A 22,367-nucleotide genomic window follows, 5' to 3' on the forward strand; every position below is an offset into this window, starting at 1 on the left:
TTCGATTCGTGTGGCCAGCCAATCAGAGTGAAGAGATTGTAAAGGGGACGCTCTTGGAGAAATCACATGACGCACACTTTCATTTTCGAAACTGCTCCGCATGAGACAGACGCAAAATGCGTGAGCAATTTCTGGGTCATGTTTTGCACTAAACTTGATTCCCATTGCTTATTCATAGAAGTCATTTCGTGTCTTGCAACAAATATCTGTTGAACGTATTTGACCTGGATCAGTTTTCCTGAAACATAAATGTACACATACACACGTGTACACACTGCGATAAGGGGGAGGAGAGGAGAAGGTAAATTTCCAAAGCGTGGCCTCTTCCCTTGGCCCCTCCCCTCTCATTGCCCTTATTATTTTAAGCATGATAGAAGTCAAATGATGCTAACCTTCACTTTCATTAAAGCAGCTGAAACCAACCTGTTCTACCGATGCACTAAGACAACAACTACATGATGAATATCAGCACGATTGGTGAGTTTTCTCTTTCCAGATCATTTACAGAAATGCAATATTTGCACATTAGAAATACACAGTTAAATCTGATTGTGGGATTTGTATGCATTTTGTTTTTTTTCTCTCTTCTCAATTCAGTTGCAGTAATAAACACTTTTAAACTGTAAAAAGACTTCTCAATTCAGTTGCAGTAATAAACGTTTTCAAATGAATAACTTTCTGACAATCTGTCAATCAAAACACAAGCATAAAATGTTTGGCAGACAACTTTTCTGTTGGATATAATTGAACTGGAGGTGCACCTAATGTAGTGGCCATATAAAGCGAAAACAAACAATTGTTATTGTTGCTCTGAGTAATCTGATGAAATGATCTGTGTAAAATGCAAAAACAATTGTTGCTATATACTCTCAGAATGCACAGTAGACAGCTATAGGGTCCTTAAAGCCCACAAAAGCATTTCTGAAAACTTCACGTACATATTTGCAGAGTGTAGCTTTCCCTTTGGAGTTGTATTCAAATAATTTATTGCATCATTACGATTTTACCTTGCAGATGATGAGTCCATAAAATTGGAATGCGGTTTCCGGTGCCTCGGTCCAATGATGTTCCATCAGCGGGCCGTAGGAGGCAAAATCCACTTGAGTCAGTCCTTTTGCCATGCAAAGAAGTCACGCATCACCTTCAAAGATGGCCTGTTGTTCAGCAATCGCCGCGTGAGGGTCCAGGAGCGGATACGGCTACGCATCGAAGACGAGAACGACATATGGCGCGGATCATTGCGAGTGGGCTTCACCAATGTTGACCCGGATTCCCGATCTTTACCCCTGCCCCATTTTGCCATCCCTGACCTCACTAAGACCCCTGGGAACTGGGCTGCTGGCGTGGGCAAGCCGTTTTCCAGGGTAGGAACAATCCTGGAATTCTGGATGTCGCGCACAGGCAGCTTGTATGTTGCAAACCAGAGCGGCGACCAGCGCAGACTATTAGTCAAAGAAATCGACGTCAACGGGCATTTGTGGGCCATATTTGACATTTATGGAAAGACAAGCTCCATTCTTCTCTTGGGTAGGTTTCATGTGTGCTATGCAGCTTGTCTGTAGCTCAAGGGTGTTCAAACGATGTCTTTCCAAGGGCCATGTCCAGAAAACAAGGAAATGAGGGATGAGAACAGATTTCTTCATCTCTTTTCCTTGCTTGCTGCCCATCGCGTTGGGCTGTAAATTGCTCGTGGACCCCAGTTTGAACACCCCTGGTGTAGCTATTTGAATGAGCCCCTTTAATCATGAGAATCCCCTCCTATTTGTGACAGGTTCTGAAAGACGTACGGGGCTTTTCACCAGGAAGTCATGTCAGATAGTCCCGCCCTTGCCCACTTTAGACACGGACTACTTGACGTCTGATGACCTCTCCTGCATCAACCTGCTGGTGCCAAGAGGTATTGAGGGCTCTTTCCATAGAAGCAATTGTGATTGTTCTACAAGGTGATTTCTTATCGTGGTGCGTTCTGTCTCTTGATGACAGATGGAGAAGAAGAGCCGACCTGTGTGGTGTGCATAGCCCAGAAATCCGACATCACTTTGCCTTGTGGACACCACTGTTTGTGTTTCATCTGCTCTTTCAAAGTCTATTATGCTTTTGGTACATGCCCACTGTGCAGGATGAGCATGGGGAAGCCTTCGTTAACTTGGGTGGCTCCTACTAAGAGACATTGACAATCAGTGAAAGCCCCTTCTTATCTTCTGTCGCTTAACCATAAACTAACAAAATGCACTTTCATTTTAATGACTAATGCAATGTCTGTTGGGTTAACTGTTTACTATTCGTTTAGTTGTTTGGTTTTTAATTTGAAGGTGTAACTTTGCACTTTTAATGTTCTTTTAATTTGAAGGTGGAACTTTGCACTTTTAATTTTCTCTAATTATGTCAAAATAGGTGTTACAGTGTGTAGGGATGGTCCAGTCCAATCCACCGGAAGGGTATTGAGTCCAATTTACTGGATCGCTATTGGCTTCTTCTTATTCGAACCATTCCAACCCAATCCATACGCCTTTATGTCAACTATTGCAGATTGACAGTGTTACTGATGTATAACGTGCCTTTTCTATTTATATACTGGAGTTGTTTGATTCTATTTTGATATTTTGCACGAAGTTGAACTTCCATTTTACACATTTGAATGGTGCAGCTGAGTCTGCTTTATATTTTAATAAAGCCACAGCAGTATCTCATGACTTGCGTGTTAGCTTTCTTTAGGTGAATCTCAAGAATGGTTGTTGCACAATTCACGTGGTGTCACGTTTCTGGGAAACGGTCATGTGATGGTTAATCATAACTAAAAAAGAAGTTTGTAACTTTCCAACGGCGATGATGTCACTTGGATTCGTGGCTGCCAGCCAATCAGAGTGAAGAGGTTGGCTCATACTCACGGCAGGAATGCAGTCTAACGCATGCAGACTTTCATTTTCAAAACAACTTTGCTCCGCGAACAGTTTCTGGGCCACAGGTGTGTTGTACTCACCTTGATCTAGATTCCCATTGCTCATTCATTAAAATATTTTTCTATCTTGCAACAAATATCTGGATCAGTTTGCTAAAACCCAAATGTACACGAACACACGTACGACACACACACGACTATTCGGTGATAAGGGGGAGGAGAAGGTAAATTTCCAAAATGTGGCCACTTCCCTCGGACCCTCCCTTTTCATTTTGCTTGTAATTTTGAGCATATTTATTTTGGAACTCACGGAAATTTTTGATTACTAAAGACTTTCTTTCAAAAGCCACATTATAACATGAAGACGATTGTTAACATTCTGTTCTAGTCTAGGTGTTTGGCGACATCTGTCGGATTTCCAGTCATACTGCAGTTATAGGAAAAAAAGTACAGGTCGTGTGTTTGACCTTTGGTTATGTTTTCTGACTATTGAAAAGCTGTTAAATATTTGTTTTGTGTGGCCAACGTGAGAGAAACTGTCGTTGATAGTGCAAGTGCAGAAGGAGAAAGGAGACATTTGAGTTGGAATACACTTATTCGCAATTACATTTCTCAAATCCAAATTGAATTTCTCAAAAGTACTTGTTCAATATACAAAATGCAAAAAAAGTCAACTCTGATTCAAGGAATGAACCGAAGTTATAAAAATGAACTTTACACAGTAGCTTTGTGTTGTTGCAGGTGATCTCCCTGCGAGCAAAAGAAAGCTGGGCCTTCACGCTTGGCTTTACTGCAAATACAGTTCTGGAACACCACATGGAAACAGTGACACCTCCCTGGGGCCCCGTAGCACTTATGGTTGCTCTTTAACATGTGCATGCATGTGCTGTTTGCAGTGAGTGAGGCGTTCACCATGACAAACCTTTCTTCAAAACACACACACACAATGGAGTTGTAACTTCAGCCCAAAATCTGTATTTTAGCGGGTGCTCATCTGTCAATTGTCAATCAAATACCACTATTACCACCTGAAAAATGAATAACAAGAAACTCACAAGCAACTACCAATTGCGTACGCCAAATAACCAGTACTGCAATGCGAACAAAGGTGCTCAAGTTCTTACAAAAACAAATTCCTAAACAAAATCGTGTGGCATAAAATATGAGTTCTTAACTTCTCAGTATGAGAACTATGTTAGTTCAGCAGATCCGATTGTTTCAATTTGTCAGTAAAATAAAAAAAAAAAAAACAGTTCTACATGTTAGAATCTACTTTTTTATTATATTTTATTCTATTCTACTTTTACAGCTCTGGAGTTCTACAACTTTTACCTTGGGTCTTTTTGTTCTGTACAATGTTATACTTCTACTTAAGTACTGAATCTGAGTACTTTTGTCAGCTCCGCTTTCTTTCTTCACCGATAGAGCGTGTTCTGATTCATTGCATCACAGTGCGGTGCTCCCGCTTCACCGAGGCAGAACAGAAGAGGCTTCAGAGAGAGGTCAACGTCCTGAACATCAGGCTGCCTCATAAGAGCTGTGGCAGTCGCAGGTGACAACACAAACCCCGCCCACCACCTCTTTCACCTTCTGCTCCTTGGCAGGCGCTACCGGCCTATCAGGACCAGAACAAATACTCTCAGCCATAAGGTCTTCCTGTAATCCACCAATGCACTATTGCATATTGCTGCTCCATTTTTACATTGAAAACATTCACAACCGCTTTACTGTACATATAAAATGTGTGTCTTGCTGTCCTACGCATTGCATAAAATATTTTTATTCTTCAAACACAAATTTGGAGTTGCATCATACAATGACAGCAAATGTCTATTTTATTCTATTCCATTCATTTTGTGCCTTACGCAAATGTGGCACATCACATAAAATACTGTGCAATTAAATGACATATCCCTCAGTTCGGAGTAGACGACCTCATCGTGTCTCGCATGAAAGGCGCTATCACAGAGCCTGAATGGGCTGAATGGGAAGCTCTATTACTTCCAGCTGTGGATGGAAACTATTAGTGAGCGCCATCTCCCTGATGAGCTATGAAGCGTCACACAAACACACACACACACACACACACACACACACACACACACACACACACACGTACACGCCTACCCGCCTACCCGCCCTCGCCTACTTCCAGAGAAGAGCCACGGTGGAGGGTTCAACATCAGATAAAGACACGCTGTTGGTTGGAGACAGAGAACAAGAGAAAGAGCGAGAGGAGCAGCACAGCTTCACTCACTCCTCTTCTTTCATTACTTCCTTCCTTCCTTCCTTCCTTCACTCAGCTGTGTTTTGGAGACACCGGTCAGCCCGCAACTCGTCTGTAAGTACTGCACACATCATGACCACAACCAGGGAGCAGGTCAAAGGAGATGTAAAAACAATGATGACATTCTTATGCTTTATTTGGTAGCTTCTGATTGGGAATCAAACAGCAAAGGTTGAGCAACATTATCATGTTTTCTGTGTTTATATAGGATAGTTTCATTTGATTGCTTTCAGTCAAAACAGAGTCAACATTAAGTATACCACAATTCTAGAGAAATGGTTATTATCGGAAGTTTCACAACACTTCACCGGCCTGATGGTTAGCAGCAGCGCTGTGTGTGAACGCTTCAGACACAAATTACACCAGAATTTATTTATTTATTTTCTCTCTCACGAGGCTTGATACTCATCGTTGCGGGACCTGTGTGTTTTTTAACTACTATAACAAATCTAGCCTAATCCTTACATGTTGGTTCTCATGCTTACATTCCTTTAGTGATACCTTGGAAAACAAGATGAGACACAAAGAAGATAACAGCAGCGTTACTAGTGCTACCTGTTTATTGCGCGACAGTTTTGGACAGTACCTGTGGACTCTTGCAAATGACAACATAAGTTTGAGCAAAAGTTAACTGTCTGGTTTTTAGGGATGTGTTGTAGCTGTAATAGGGCGTTCCGGAGTCTTTTCATTACATAACGTTTTTTGTTTTTTGTCATGGCGCATTCACCTGTGCTTACAAAAGTCACAACTATGAGTTGCTTTTGATCAACAGCCAATGTAGATAGAGAGAAAGATAATAATCATAGAGGCTTTGATTTAGCGATTATATTTATTTGTGCGTGTAACAAGGTTATCAAAAGATCAAAAACAACATCAGACTGTGTTTGTGAATCAGGCTGTTCTTCTCCTTCACCATGTGATCACATTTTAGGGGATTTGCGTAAAAGAATGATGGGAGGATTAGAAAAAGAGTCATAAGCACACACATTGACAACAGCAGCAGTTCTCCGAATGATGGCTCCCCCTTTCTTTTAGTCGTGGCCATTTGTCCCCCAGCAGCTTTTAAAGTTTCAAAAGTGAGAGTTGTTGTCAATAGTTTGTTAGTTGGGTTATGCAAAAAGTATCAATATCCACAGAACTTTGTGTTGCGGTGACACATGCCCAAAGAATATTGCATTATATTCTGGTGAGGATATTGAGGTTGTAGCAGGAATTTATTTTCATCATTTCATATCTCTGGTATCTATGGAGGTGTCTGTCCACGATGAATAAATGGCACTCTTTGTCTATTTGTAATGTGCATTTGTCAAACAGATCAGGAGGTTTTAACTTTGTGGTTTGAATAAGGACATGACTGTCTTCATTTTATTTATTACTATTTTGTTTTTGCAAGGCAGTTTTGCGGATTTCTATAAAGCATGTAACTTTCTTTATCGCTCTCTATCGCTCACTATCGCTCACTTTCTATCGCTCTCTCTCTATATCTCTGTCTGTGTGTCTGTATGTCACTTCCTTGTTTTTCACCAAACTTACTGAGAAATAGACTGAAATGTGGAGCAGAGGTTCATCGCCAACAATAATATTGAGAGGCCAAAAGAGTGGGCTGAAGTGTAGCTATAAAGTGTAACCACACATTAAAATTGTCAAAAGAATGAATGCCTTTCCCAAAGTATCAATCAAAATATTTATAATTACTTTAATATTCCTAGTCTTGCACCAAATCATTGTCTAAATCAATTCAATGGATGCATTACTATTATTTTCACCTGATTTGTATATTTTTCAAATCAACCACCTGACATATTATGAGAGAAGACACAGTTTGCTTACCTTTCAGAAAAGATCACACAACAAAGTTATATCATGAACTGGATGTGTTGTGAAGTCTGGGGTCAAAGTGTCAATTACCTCTTGCGTGATTTGCCACAGAGTGACAGGGTGTTACATGTGCTCACAGTGGGGACAAAGTATGTTAACGGCAGCAGATATGTTATTGCCCCGACCCGGCCACTTGAGAGGCAAAGTCGTGCATGTTTGTCTCTCAAGTTCAGAGGCTCAACTATTTGACAAAAACAAACGCAGGAGGAGAGCAGGCTTGGTAAATGGATATGAGCCGTGGATAGCACCACCGAGCCAGACCACTGAATTATTAAAATAGCAGAGTCCTTCACTTTCTGCCTTGAACCAAACATAATACACAGAGAATGTTACAATAAACAGCAGTCTTTAGTTTCTTGCTCCAGAGATGAAAATTCACCTGAGAAAGAAAGCAATCAGATTGTGACAGGTAACTGTATCACTTGGCTACGACGTGGAGTTAGGAAGTGCCAACACAAATCTATCAGCACATTCATTTTTATGGCACAATTGGAGATGTGTTGATGAACTGGAAAGCCAGGTTTTAATTGGGCAAGCAAAGGCGTCCTACCAGGCACATTCCAATCAGGAATTTGGACTGCACAAACGTATAAATTGCCATCGTCGGTCTTTGTTTATTTAAAACGAGCTCACGGGAGACTTTTCTTTATCGAGAGCGGATGACGCGGTGTTAAGTAATGAGCCACTAGAAAAGAAAGAGGTCCCATCTTCCTTTGGTGCTTTTGGCCTTTATTCACACACTAGGGGAGGGAGTTACGAGACAGATAAAGATACTAAGTGGTAGTAGTGTCACAGAGTCACTGGACAGTGTCTAGGAGGTGGAGGTGATGAACTATTTTCATTCCCCTTTGGTTAACCCCTGAGTGTAAAATAGCACCTTATCACAACAAAAGGGCTTCTTCAAGGGGTCAGGTGCCCTGAACTGACAAGCCAAGAGCAGGGTGCTTTTTGAGCGGGGTCGAAGGGGTTGCTATGGTGATGTTTGTCATCTGGGAAGTCTTCTGCAGAGGCATGCAGGGTGAGATCTTGGGAGGGTAGAGAGTGAGAGAGGGAGGGGGGGGGGTGACTTACAGGGTGAGAGGATTCTGTATTGTGACTTGATCGTATAGTGAGAGCTGGGACGTTTTGTAGATCCACTTGGGAGGTGAGTAAACTCTTTATCTTGAAGATCAATTCATCGAATCACATTGCATGTTGTTAGAGACTTTTTTTTTTCGATGTTGAGAAACCTGTCTGGCTGCTCCAAGCTTGCAGGATTAGAACACTTATGCAGGACTGTGCAAACACCGGGATGCGGGTGCAGTGCACTTTTAAAGTCTCATCACTCCTCCTCACATCTGCTCTTGTTGACTGATAGACATTGAAAGAGCAACTCAAAGGAATAATATTTTCCCAGGTTGTAGGCATCACTCCCACAGCTCCCCTCGCTGTCAGATCCATTTCCGCAGCCACCTTTGATTCCCTTTGTAATATTACTGAGGGTCCTCTTGTCAGCCTGAATATGGGCAATACACCATGAGCTTTAAATATGTGAAATGACAACCAAGAGGATTTGTGACATTTTCCTCAAGGTGTCGAGGATGTGGGCCTTCCTCCAACTGGTCCTGGAAAGTTGGAAGCAGCAGATTATACAATATGTAATTACTTTCTCTGAGATGTTTGGCCTGATTTTGGATGTGGTTAATGAAGACTGAATGCTGCACTTGAGCAAGGCACTGAAGCCTGCTCAGAGGAGACAAATGCCCCTTGGGGAACGATAAAGCAAAGTGGCAATGTAGTGCTTCATGTTAGTGGCAGCTGGCAAGTGTTCCATACCCACTTAAAGCATATAGACGTCAAATGGCAGACCAGATCAAATCCAACTTTGACGTCTATATGCGTCAATGGCAGTGAATGAGTTAATTCCGTTTTGGAGGATTTTCAGGTTTTGTTTCGTTTGTGTTGTTTTCCTTCGATTTAGTACCACACGGTTCCTTCCTGTTGACAAGAAAAACACTCCAGTCCTGCTGCTGCTCACACTGGAGAAGCACCATACAAGGAGGTGAATACTCCTCGCCTGATAAATGAGCGTATCCCACAACAACTACATATAATAAACTTGTGGTGTCGATCCTTGTATGGGCTCCATCCGTGTTAGTGCAGAATAGTTTATGATCGATCCCGCAGGCCCTCAAACACCCCTCACATAATTGCAGGCTGACTCACCTAACATTTGGAAGCAAGCAGTCACCAAATAGGTTCATTATCATCTCATCAGTTAAAAGCGTGAGCTTTTTTTCAATGTTACGACTACGTTAGATCAGCTGCATCAATTTTCTGGCTGATCGTTTGCAAGTTACGAGTTGTGCTACATTGCAACACTGTGATTTGATTAAAATGAAAGAGATTCAATTTATACTCCAAAATGGTCATTTAATTTTTTGCAGAATAAGCTTGAATGGGATGCATCTGTTGTGGTTTAATTTTTATAAAATTACGCAATGGCACAATCATATACAGTATATTTTTTTGGCGGCGATCTTTTTTCCATGGACAAAGATGTCCCAAATAGTAACTATAATGGCTCCATTTTATTTACTTATATTTTACCGATCTCTGTATTATGCAACTGATCTACTGCATCCGGCACAGGGTGTCTTCAATCTGTGCATGGCACAATACAATTACAATCTCAAGACCATTAAAGTGTACCGAAGTGCTGCCCAGTGTCAGAGAGATTGGTCTCAGATGGTGATCATTTTTCCTCCAACTAGATACCGGCCCAACACACACACCTAAAAATACCCAATAACGGCTAAAAACAAAACATCTGAAAAGCCCTGATCTCAATTCTATTACATGGTAGGAGTTGAAACGTGCTATCTGGAATAGTAAAATTTCCTAAACGACATTTTAACACATGGTGTTTGCATTTAGTAAAATGATGTGTTTATTACTAGAAAGTCAATGATTATCTTTGTGCGCTGAGTCCCAGGCTTAGTTTGTGGGAAGTGTGACCAAGTGACAGTTGGATTCCCCCCCCCCCCCCCCAAACCGCCATAGATCAATGTCCCACCTCACATCATTACTTGGTTGTGTGGATAATTTATGAATGACAGCATCTTCTCTCCGACCACAAATCATTCGCTTCCCATTGGTTCACCATCAGGTTGGAGAAGTTCAGGGGTCAACACCGTGCTTTTGTGTGGTCACCTAGACGAGTTTCAACAATATGGACATCTTGTTTAATTTGCTATGAAATTCAATACAAACCCTAAATTGTAGCATTTCTTAATTGTGCCTAATTTTATGGGTGTGCTGAAGTCCACTGACCTGCTGAGCTCACCAATTTAAGAGTAATCTGGCTCCTTATCTGGTTCTTGTTAAAAACGTTTTCACAGTTATCGAATGAGTCACAATGCAAATGTGTGATAGATTGTCCTGCCTTTGAATGAAGCTCTGTAGATTTGGTTCCCTTTGTAGTGTTTCCTAACATCTGGCCCATTGCTCGCAGTAAGCGAGTTTCCTGTAGACAGAAGCACATTAGCGTAGTCCAAGCTTGTCATCTTGCATGCCCTGTGTTACGCCAAGAAAAACCACAGGTGCTATTTGACCACGCAGCAGATAGGAAGCAGGACGTCTGCTTCGCAAAAACTATTTCTAACGGCTCATTTTATCTTCATCTGAGGAACACCTGGCCCTTTTATGGTGCTATTCTTTTGCATCCAAAAAAATGGATCCAGAGGTGATAAAAGATATTTCACAGTGTGTGTGTGTGTGGGGGGGATTAACGCGCTACAGCTCTGCATCTGCTCTTGATACTCAGTCGTTATGTAAGAATTCACCGCACATTCAAAGGCAAAACCAGACACTTGGCTGTTTTTTTGAGCTGTCAACTTTTCCTTATTAGGAAGCATTGATTCCTGCTCAAGAGGCCAACGCAGGCAGTGCTGTATGTTGATCTCCGGAGGAATGAGAAGCAGGCTTACAACATTGCCTTAGAAAGACAGTACTCTCCTAAAGGGATATCGTTTATGATGAAGAAACGAGTCTTTAGTGTTTGTCTTGACTATAGTGATAGCTTGCATGTCTGTCTCAGAGCTTTGGCGTTCAAATCTCCGCTCTGGCCTTCCTACGTAGAGTTTGCATGCTGTCTTCTGGCGTCGGTTTTCCTCTGCGGTTCTCCCCAAATTCCAAAAACATATTTTTCAATAAGGCCAGGCACAAAAAAATGGATGGATGTATATAATGCCATAAATTACTTCAGAACTGTCAGGGAATCCTGGAACAATGAATGAAAAAGTCTTGTGACCTCTTTTATATGGCTTTCAAATAAATATTACTGTTGCTTTCCGGCAAAGAAAACTATGGTGAAGTGTGATTCAAGCAAATCTTGTGCCAGTATATTACTCATGCATGTGCTCATGGGCCTTCAGCTGCAGTCTGCTGAGAGTGGCCCAACACATCAGAAATTGATTTGTTGTGTATATTGTCACCATTGTTTTCTACTCAACAGATAATGAGCTGGCTGTGCATGTTTTAGGCAATCTCATCAGTCATCACTGAGCAGAAAATCCATTAAAAAAAAACTTTTGCTGTTATGTAACCAAGTTTATTAAATGAGCCCCATACAGTGACATAGTTGTCCAGAAAGACAAAAAAAAAATTGGACTCGTGGGTTATGTGCTGTGCCCATGGCTGTTTTCACAGACTTGACCAGAATCCTTAAAACTGCAAATTCCATGCGGAAAACACATCAGTGCAAATTTTGTCGGACAGCCCCCAGCCTGTTGTGTTTCACTTTCCACCCACACATATGGACTTTCTTACCCATTTGCGTAACTCACACTAAAACATTCCAATTGTCAGTTGTCGATAAACTCATAACATCAATCCTGATACAGAGCCCCTTCTATGTGTCGTGCTGTGTTGACATTTACTGTAGTCCGAGAAAGAAGGACGGCAAACGACAGGAATGTTGCCATTTAGGGGGTCACACATTGTGGGCGATTTCCTGTCTGCTTGATTCCCAATCCCACTGCAGATAATAACGAGAGGCCCGGAATCTTGAATTTAAGAGGGTCAATTGATTAGAAGCTACTTTTTAGTAGTTGACCTGCTTCATCAGTCCAGCTTGTTCTGACACAACACTGTATGACGGTCAGCAGATGTGAGTCAGTCATTGTTGTGGGTGGATTTCTTTTCCTGGCGACAAGAGACTTTCCTACATAATGGAACATTGTTAACTCTGGCTGAATGTAAAACTTGCCTTATGGTGACGCCACAGTAAAAAGTAGAAAAAACTGAAGAGACACACATTCTAACGTGGAGTATTTCTATGGGTAACTTTGACTGTGATCTATACATTTGCAGTGACAAATTTGACAAAAGTAAAACATCTTAAACATTTCGTTTGACCCTAAATTAGACTATGACAAAAAAAATGACATTTATAAAATAATGTTCTGGCATTAGTTTGAACTTTTGTGTATCTTTTTTTAAAAAAAATATTTTTAAACATATTACAGTTTTTGATTAAGTCGTCAAAAAAAAAAAGTCACTTAACTCGCTAAAAAACAAATTTGAGAATGTCAGTATCGCTTGTATGTATTGCAAAAACTAAAAGTCAAATCAAAGACTGTTGATAGCGTGTCTGTGTGAATGTACAGCATATTTTGATGTCTGTGTTGACATTTTTTTATTGTGTCTATCCGCGCAGCTGCTTTTGGAGAGAATCTGCCACACAAGAACGGACAAGTGAGCACATGCAGTCGCAGGTAAAATGTTCAAACCTGTTAGAGAGCGACATGCCTCATTCAGTAGAATAGGAAAGAGTACTAACCTTTGACTGATATTGACTGTTTTGAAAAGACAATCTCAATGAAGCTCTTTAACAACTCTACAAGAACATGAGGATAAAAAAAAAAGAAAACTTAGATACACCTACTCAGTAATGATGTGCAACACAAGAGTACCTTTTAATCTATGTACCTATTTGAATATGTCAATCAAAATCAAACACCGTTACCTAAGACACATTTTGGGTCAACTTCTTGAATTGCATTGTGCCTAATTTTATGGTCAGTGAGAATTATGGCGCTACTATGAAGCAGTGGAGCTTTCCCATGACCCCCGGCAACCACACACAGAGCGCAAAGCACCTGATTGAAAAGTTCCAATCGTAGAGTCAGACTGACCATCGTTAGGCAGCAGTAAAAAGATCACCATGGCGACCGTAAGACGACAGCTAGCTTGTTGGAGCGAGGTTGACATCAGTGACCCCTTCTCAACCCCTCTTGCCTAGCTCCACCCCTTGGCTGCGAGATGAGGGGCAGCCTGGTGAATGTTTGGGGTGAATGGGCTCATAATGGTCGTCTCCTGTTTGTGTTCAATGAGTTCTTTCTGCATTTGTGCCAGAATGAGATGATGAAGTGGGTGGAACTCTACCGCCCACTAGTCCTGCTTTAAATAAATTAAGGGCCTTTTTATCCGATGCTGTTCTTCTATTATTGTTCAGGGACCAGTTCAACTCTGAGCATGTTCATTTGACATCTCATGGAGCTTTTTTTTTTTTTAAATCCAGACCTAACAGGAGTGTGTGTTAGAAGCATAGTTAAGTTCTCTCATTGTCACCTTCATGTATGTCTTTTTCATTTGCGATTTTTCTCTTCTTCATAATGGCAGTTTGTCGAAGAGGCTGGCTGTCCAAATGGTTTCTCCAGGGAACCTGGGGGTCCTTTTGGTCAGCACATCATAACATCTCCAGATCTGACCAAAGAGGTGGTCATCTCCCCTGGACTGCCAACTCCTCCTCTTAGTCCCCTCCACTCAGCAAGGTTTCCATCTGGAGAATTCAAGGTATGTCCTGAAATGGGAGGAAAGCTATCTTCTCTCAGGCCAAGTGCCCCTCCGTGTGGACAAATGTAGCATAACAGTTTTTATAAGTGACTGGAGGTGTATTCACACTGATGAATTTTTGTCTTTCTCAAGGCATCTGATGTCAATGGAAGTGGCCCAACCACTCCCAGCTTTGGATCATATTATGGCCCCTTACATGGTAAATTTTGAGCTTTTTTTGTAGGGGGGGGGGGGGGGGTAGGATTTGAATGCAAAAACTAAATAAATAAAACAATGTACCCCCCACAACAAGATAAGCGGTGTTGAAAACAATGTACCCCCCCCCCCCCACAACAAGATAAGCGGTGTTAAAAATTGATGGATGGAAATAAACAAACAAATACCACTACAATATAATGTTTTCAAAAAAATCAATAAAACAATTATGAGATTATAGAATTCATGAAAGTTTTGCTACAGTACTAACAAGGCAATTGTCTCCCAGGGGGGCTGACCAATGGGATACAGCCTTCTCCCACAAGGGAGGAGAGACTCATCAAATTCTCTGGAATTGGTCCTGTGGATGAGACGGGGATGCCCATTGCCCCCAGATCTGTAAGAATAAAAAAGCATTTAAAAATATATGCTGTATTTCTTTTCGTGTTACTTTTGCTTCGACTTTTGGCTTTTAACTGTACCTGCTCCTCTAGCTCAGATATCTGTTCATCCTCCATTTTGCTTCTTCCACCAGAGTGTAAACAAGACCAGAGACTGGTACAAGAGCATGTTCAAACAAATACATAAAAAGCCCGAGGGTATGATTGCTCCTCCTTCTTTTCTCACAGTTATTCTTAGTTCAACATTGACAAGACATGATGACATACTGTAGTCTATTATTATTATCATCATTATTATTATTATTTTGAACACGCGGAGTAGAATATGTAAAAATAGAAAATAATACATTCAGATGGAAACTACAGCAATTACGTGTGGTCCTTTTTTCTAATATATTTCTTTTCTTTTTAGAGAGTGAGCAGGAGGAATCAGACAGGTGGCTGGCTAGACGTAAGTGTTTCTTCTTCTTGGGCTAGGCATTTGAATTGGTTGCTTTCACCAGCAATGAACAAAAATATACATGATTTAATCATTGAATTGTTATTTTTAAAAATATTTTCATTGAGAGAATTTCACAAGACATTCCGAAATCTTTAAATATCAGTTGTGCTGTCATGGATGTCTTTATGGATATTGCTCAACTTCCCTTTGCTGATTTTATGTTTGAGGGTATAAATGTCTTGCAACATTTCATTAATCATTAAAATTAGAATTAATTATTATTATGCCAATCCCACAGTTAAGATTGTTTTCAATCGTTCTAACCTTTTCTTTTTTTTTCAATCCACAGGACAACAGGCCGCAGAGGATGAAGAAGCCGACAAATATCTCTTCAGGCTAACACCACACGGAGCTTTGCCTGACTGGTGAGCGGATTACCCGTCACGCTCACGCACTGCAGAATATATCTTAGTCTGCTCCGGAGAACACTTGGTGCATGTGATATTCCCAATTGCAAAGCCCATCCTCGTATTGTAGGAGTGTGACAAGCAAACAGAAGCCAATTCTTAGCTTTGTTTGAAATTAAACAGAAATTGCTCACAGCATCGTCAATGTAGCAGGTATTGAATGAGTTTCAGGGGAATTAATGTGGGCGCACATTCTCTGACTAGTCTGTAACATGCCTCAAGTTAAAGAAGGCCAATATTTGTGTCAAGACTCTGGGTGGGGTGGGCTGCAAGTTGGGATTTGTTGTTACAGCACTTACAATCAGGCAATGATTAAGTTGCTGCTCGTTGATGTGTGTGTATTTGCACACTCACTTGGGTGTTATGTTTCAGGAGCCAGGATGTCAGCAAGCTGTCGGATCCAGGGAAGCAGCAGCCGAAACCCAAGAGTATATTTGACTTTGAGCCCGAAAAGTTGTCTTCTGTAAGCCTCAGCCAGGTACGTCTCACATTCTTTCATGTACCAATTTTGTCTTAGTGTTGTTCTCAACACAAGGTAATGGGTAACTTATCTAACAGCTTTTTTTTAAACACTTCAACAAACTTTGCTCAATTCACACATGCAGGATATTAGTTAGCATTGTAACAGAAGTTTTTATTTACTGTAGTGCAGTGCTGTGCCTGACAATGACCTTTTTGTGCTATTTAAAAAAAAAAACACAGATTTAGTGCGTATAAAGTCCCGTGTATGCATTCATGAGTAAAAGGAATCTTTATCCACCTTCGCCCCACCCACACACACAGGAGCTGAGGTGTCTTGTGATCTGTATTAAGGTTTTAACCTTATGAGGTACAGCATATCCCCCCTCGCCCCCATTTTCGAATGACAGCTATGAGTGTCTTAGACAAACTGCACAGACTACATCAGGTGCTTGACAGTGATTTTATGGTCTGCGAATGAAATGAGAATAACAGCCAACTAAGAGAAAAGCCTTGGCATACAATTAGGAAGTCTCTGCGTCTTGCCAACAGAGATTTATAGTAACACATGATAGAACTGGAAACAGTCATTTTTACTTGTAGAATTAAAATTACTTCCAGTATTATTCATCTCAACACAAACAACTTTTAACAGCACCAAGCATGCTTTATTAGTTTCACAATGGGGAAATATGCCTTTGATTATCAACAATGGTGTTTTTCCTGTCGATAGGGTTACCGGTCGCCCCCAAAACAGGCTGCGAAGTCTCCTTCACTTGAGGTGAGTGGTCTCCCTGTTTATTATTGCAAAAACATTTCCAAAATGACCAATGCCAACTGTGACATCATTACCTGGACTCAGGCCAGCCTGGTCTCTGAGCTGAGTCGCTTTGAGGCCGAGTTGGACTCTGATATCCAGGGCCTGGAAAAGAGACTGTACCAGAAACAGCAGCAGCGTCAAGGCTGGGGTGAGGTACTGAGCCCCCCAACCCCGCCCCAAACCTACCTTGACTGAGAACCCTTGTTAGCCCCCGGAATGCTGCCAACTCCTTCCATCTTGAGCCTCACCGCTTGCTACTTTTGATCGTGTTTGTTGTGTGTCCTGACCTGGATGACATGTACAGAATCCCCCCCTCGTCTTGCACGTTGACTCATCTGTTAAATCATCTGCCTGCAATCCCCCCACCCTCCAACTCATGCTCCCACCTCAGCAAAGTGCCTGCCGTAATTGCATAGCACGCCCAAATTCACGGTCCTATACACATTCTTTGGCTACGATCCTGCCTATACGCTGATGTCTTGCTCTTCCCGTTTCTGAATGTTCTGAAATCATGAGTGAACTTGTTTGTGAGCCAAGGAACGTAGGACCCGGTTGATTTCTAACTCCCCCCCTGGGAGTGGTCAGCACCACCGTGTTGCCTGCATGTGTTGTTCAAAGAATTCTTCCATGCTGGGAGACAGTAGCCACAGGGATCAACATTTGATCAAAGTGTACTCTGCTTCCAGGAGACCAGCTCCAGAGACCCAGTGACTGCTGCGAGGGCTGGAAACACAAACTACAGGTCTGTGATCCTTGAAAAAATATAATGGCTTAAACTACAAATGCTTTGACTTTTTGTGATTATAAACAAAAGAGGCATTGTCAGATTTCAATTACTTACACATTGGGCAGTTTGTTGTTGTTTGGGCATGGATGCTTAAAAAATGATTAATTGTTTATGATTATAATGTTTCAAATTGTTTTGTTTTATAGAGGAATGAATCGTTAGCAAATATGTATCTATACATTCTTGATCAACCTGAGTCAACCGCTGCCAAAGCATGTAGTCATAAATTCAATTCCAACAAATTATTCAATAACTACATAAATCTCTCTCTTGCTATTTTTGCACTCCCTGATTTGCCAACTCAGTATATTTAAAGATTCTACCTCGAAAGAACCCCAACATTTTTAAGTACGGTACATTTACTACTTCAGACAGCATTCCGCATTTCTAACCTTGCGTGTAATGCATTCTTGGAAGATTCTCGCTGTTGTTTGCCGAGTCGGGTCACAGGGATTGACCTTGTATGGTTCCGTGGCGATATTTAAAGAACCTGTTGGTGAGGACGTGTGGAATGACAAGATGAAGTGACAAAAAGTAGTCTGTTTTTTCTGCATCATGTCACACTAACTTGACTTGTTTATTTGCTGCTAACACTGAGTAGGTGGCACGGTCTGTTTGCGGAATAGTTCAGAAATACTTCAACCATTCAAAAAAAAGAGTGTGAGTGACTTAAAAAGAAAATCAAACTGAAATGTACATAAAAGTACAAAAGCAAAAAATGTTTGTCATACTTAGAGTTACTGTCAAATTTATAGTAGATACCCAAAAACATCTTATACTGTAGTTTTATTGTTTCATAAACTTGCTTGTAATGAGATTAAAATTTACTGGACATGTTTCCAAAACAATGTGTTCCCATAACTTTGCTCACATTTTGAACTGTCTAAAAAAAAAAATCTTAAATGTTTTGAATGCCCAGAAGCTTGCGGTAGCTTTTTGTCCTGGCACAAAATTAATTTTCTAGCCATAACATGAAGCAGTTCTCTTAAATTGGTTGACAGCTTAGTAAAAAAAAAAAAGTAAAGTAAAAGTACAGATACCTGAAAATGTAGTAGCACATGTCAACAAATATCTCATTTTGATCAATTATTTTCAGGCATTCATCTGCGCCAAAGCAGCCCATCCATCACTCTGCTGGCCCATCATCAATCTTCGCTCCTACATTTGGTAAACAACGTTCTCTTTCCACGTCAAAATATTTCAGTGATTAGTGAGCTGTCAAAGCCAAGCCTCTGTTATCAAGGTCTGTTGTTTAAAACACCACTTCAAACCTTAATGAGCTCTCTTGTGACTGGCTAGAATTGCACAGTAATTTAATATACGGTCCCATGATTGTATTCCATTGCTTCTTTTGTCTACTGTTTTAATGGTGGTAAGTATGGGAGGGAAAAAAGAAAAAGTGGCTGAACAGTGTGTGGGTGTGGAGGGAGGAAACCTTGGGGAAAAGGAAGTAAAGCCTAAAATACTTGTTTGAGACCAGTTTTACCCCGTTTGTCTTCCTGTCTTAGTTATATAAGATCAGACTAATTACTTTGGTTCAGTATATAGTTGATGTTTTCATTGATTGATTGATTAGTTGGCATTCCTTTAATAATTCAATATTAAATTCTTTTTCATTATAATACGGGAAAAAGAGGTATTTTTCTGATTCACTAATCCCACTGTATGATAACTTTGCTCAGCAGATCGACTTTCTCCTTCCAATGACTCTATGGAACGCTCCCCTAAGAAAGAAGAGAAGAAGGTCGAGCCTCATGGAAATCATCATTGAAATTTTGAGTTTCTGAATTTTTTTCATCTTGTTTTCAGTGAAATCTAAAGTTGTTTTTCTGTTTTTAGATGAAAGCAGCTCGGGCCAAATTCAATTTCCAGGCTCAGTCACCAAAGTGAGTTCCTACGTTAATCTAGTTTGATAACAACAACGACAACGACGACGACGATAACAATACTAACAACAACAACGATGACAATAATAATATATATTTATAAAGCACAACTCCACAGAGCTTGTAGAAAACTGAGTATGACAACAGTATGACAGTTTGATGTTTTCGATACATTTGTAACATTGGGGCTTTTGTTAAATTCATTTCTCACTCAGGGAGCTTGCACTGCAAAGGGGCGACATTGTTTACATCCACAGGCAAGTAGACGCCAACTGGTTTGAAGGAGAACATCACGGTCGAGCAGGCATCTTCCCCACCACATATGTGGAGGTAAAAGACTTCATTGTGGTTCTGAGGTCATGCTGTTTGTCCTACTGTTGGTCTCGTTGTTGAGCTGAGCTTTTCACATTTCCCGTCACAGATTCTGCCTCCATCTGAGAAGCCAACGCCTATAAAGCCTCCCAGTGTGCAGGTGCTGGATTATGGTGAAGCAGTAGCACTGTATAATTTCAATGCTGACCTTCCAGTTGAGCTTCCCTTTCGAAAAGTGAGCACTTTCTTCATAATTGACCAGCATCTGTGTTTGTGTGATAATTTCTGTTACTGCTGAATAGACTATAGTTGGATTTAGAAAGGTAGCTTTGCTCTTAAACCTTTAAAGGGCATTCAATAATTCTGATTCACATTATTCTTATACTAGTGTGACTGAATTTTACATTTGCCCCTTAAATATTTGTTTTCTCTGCAATGGTATTCAGTTCAATGTTGAATTTGTCAGGTGAGGTAAAGAATGCATGTTAAGTAACTGTTCATTCTGTTCCTTAGGGGGAAGTAATAAGTATAACCAGACGTGTTAATGACAAGTGGCTGGAGGGCAGAATCTCAGGGACCAACCGGAGTGGCATCTTCCCTGCCAGTTATGTTCAGGTCACCAAGATGCCCCGCACTAAATATTCCACGGACGACTACCCAACAAGCCCCATGACTCCTCTGGCCCCTGGACTTCAAAGTCCCGGACGTCCACTCCACTCACCTTGCTTGCAGTCACCATTGTCCCCTTTCAGCATTAGCCCCAAACAAGCGCATTCCCCCCAGAATCCATCTTCACCTCTGCCTTATGGTGCACGGCCACCGTCGCATTCGCCCGTTCAAACATTTCTATCCAACGAATGTGCCTATCGGTTGCCTCAGAATTCCTCCAAACCTGCTTCACCCGCCAACCACAACACTTTAACCTCCGCGTCACCTTCCGCTTCTGCAGCAGCATCTGCGCATAGCACTGAGGCACCCACAGCGAACACTCCCAGATACAATGATTCCTCACAGGTCTGCCCTCACCGCCTCCTGCGGAAACTCACTGCATGCCCACATCTGTTATGATGTGCTTCTCTTCATTTTGACATACCTGACAGCAGATGTTCATTCTTCTTTCTAGGGTGCTCTCCCTCATCCTAACTCACTCCCATCTGCACAAGTGCCAAACTCTGCTGACTCCTCAGCGGTGCAACGTCAACCGTAATACAACACTGAATCTTAATTTTAGCAAAGTAGTGTCTTAATTGTACTGAATTTGTGATTTCGTGCCCCTGCAGGTATAAAGCTGTCTATAACTACAAACCACAGAATGCAGATGAGTTAGAGCTGAAAGAAGGCGACATTGTTCAAGTAATGGAGAAATGTGATGATGGCTGGTTTGTAGGTGAATAATCAAATATTAACTTGTGAAACAATGCCAAAGTGCAAACTTTGTAGAATGCAGTCAATGTGTCGGTGCTGCTCTCTAGTGGACAAAATGAAACGTTGCAGGATTTACTTGACTTTTTCTGTTAGGTAATCCATGTTCTCAATGTTTGCTATAGGTACGTCAGAAAGGACTCATGCTTTTGGGACTTTCCCTGGGAATTATGTGACACCAGTTTGAGGTGTTGTTTGATCACATTCACATGGATCGCATCACAAGAGCGCAACAACCACCCTCATCACTTACCTTAAGATGGACATGCATGTTCACCCCTTTTCCATGACCCAAGATGAATACAAGAGAAGCTCTCACCTCCCCGCATGAGTGCATGAGTGTGTTGCACTGGCTTTGAATTTACATATCAACCAAGCATAAGGAAGACTGGATGCTCAAGACATGCAAAGAATGTATGATTTTTGTCCCACAATTATTTGCCACTGCAGCAAATTTGTTTTTCTTTCCAGAATCAGGAGTGTTCTAATGTCCTGCATTCAACCACCACAAACCACTGAAATCATTTCGTCTGAATTTGCAATATTTTGTGGAATCGATGACTAACATTTCCATAAAATGTCTGTCTCAGACTATTTTTCAGATCTTTGAAGACGTTTGAAGAAGCAACACGGCCCGAGAAAGGTTCCTAAGTTAGAAAGGGACAATTTGTGCCATTACCTTTATATGCACCCGCAAAGATTTTCAGCAAAGCAAGAAGAATTTCACAGCACATGCACTGATTTCTTTATATCGATTGTAAATATCTAGTTATGTTTTTTGGGGGAATTATACATATTTTGTTTGAAAAAAACAACAACAAGAAACACGACTATTTTCTGTTTGGAAGAACTCCATTGAGTTTAGTTGACAAGTGCTTTTAAGTTGTCTGTGTTGCCAATAAAAACTCACAGCGCACATGATTTGCATGCCGTTAGATGTTTCTGAATGTCTTTGCTGCTTTGAACTACAAGCTAAAAACATCCCTCATGCCGATGGTAGAAATATTTGTAATCATGAGAACCATTTTGACAATTCTTTTTCTAAGAAATTTTATGAGACTGTAAAAACTAATCATGTAATCTGAGGATTGTTGTACACCGTGTAAACATAAAAAAAAAAAAATACAAATTGTAATATATAATTGCCTAAGAACTATTTGCTTTTCCATTGTGTAGTTTTCTTAAGCTATTAAAAAATGCTGAAGGTTTGAAAATGACTCCTTCTTGTTTATTTATAAGTCACAGCCATTCAAAATAAATTAAATTCATGTATGG

General features: G+C 40.9%; 2 protein-coding genes across 7 annotated transcripts; both read left to right on the plus strand.

Annotated features, from left to right (window-relative positions):
* The first annotated feature begins 319 nt into the window (after positions 1-319).
* Positions 320-2,693, plus strand: LOC133154639 (E3 ubiquitin-protein ligase NEURL3). The gene is made up of 4 exons (XM_061279501.1): positions 320-477; positions 1,015-1,527; positions 1,772-1,897; positions 1,984-2,693. The coding sequence occupies exons 1-4, from the start codon at positions 456-458 to the stop codon at positions 2,172-2,174; spliced, it is 852 nt and encodes a 283-aa protein (XP_061135485.1). The 5' UTR covers positions 320-455; the 3' UTR covers positions 2,175-2,693.
* Positions 2,694-4,935: 2,242 nt separating this feature from the next.
* On the plus strand, positions 4,936-22,306 carry sorbs3 (sorbin and SH3 domain containing 3). 6 transcript variants are annotated; one of them, XM_061279492.1, is made up of 22 exons: positions 4,936-5,240; positions 9,025-9,105; positions 12,763-12,820; positions 13,728-13,901; positions 14,034-14,100; positions 14,386-14,495; positions 14,632-14,695; positions 14,910-14,948; positions 15,289-15,364; positions 15,779-15,884; positions 16,599-16,646; positions 16,728-16,838; positions 17,372-17,427; positions 18,569-18,639; positions 19,155-19,216; positions 19,312-19,358; positions 19,574-19,688; positions 19,780-19,905; positions 20,184-20,684; positions 20,794-20,873; positions 20,951-21,057; positions 21,218-22,306. In XM_061279492.1, the coding sequence occupies exons 1-22, from the start codon at positions 4,951-4,953 to the stop codon at positions 21,277-21,279; spliced, it is 2,451 nt and encodes an 816-aa protein (XP_061135476.1). In that variant the 5' UTR covers positions 4,936-4,950; the 3' UTR covers positions 21,280-22,306. The 6 variants fall into 6 exon arrangements, with proteins under 6 accessions (XP_061135476.1, XP_061135478.1, XP_061135477.1 ...); XM_061279494.1 differs by having other exon boundaries at positions 21,683-22,306; XM_061279493.1 differs by having other exon boundaries at positions 19,158-19,216.
* Positions 22,307-22,367: the final 61 nt, after the last annotated feature.

Source organism: Syngnathus typhle, linkage group LG5, assembly GCF_033458585.1.
Source record: "Syngnathus typhle isolate RoL2023-S1 ecotype Sweden linkage group LG5, RoL_Styp_1.0, whole genome shotgun sequence".
NCBI lineage: Eukaryota > Metazoa > Chordata > Actinopteri > Syngnathiformes > Syngnathidae > Syngnathus > Syngnathus typhle.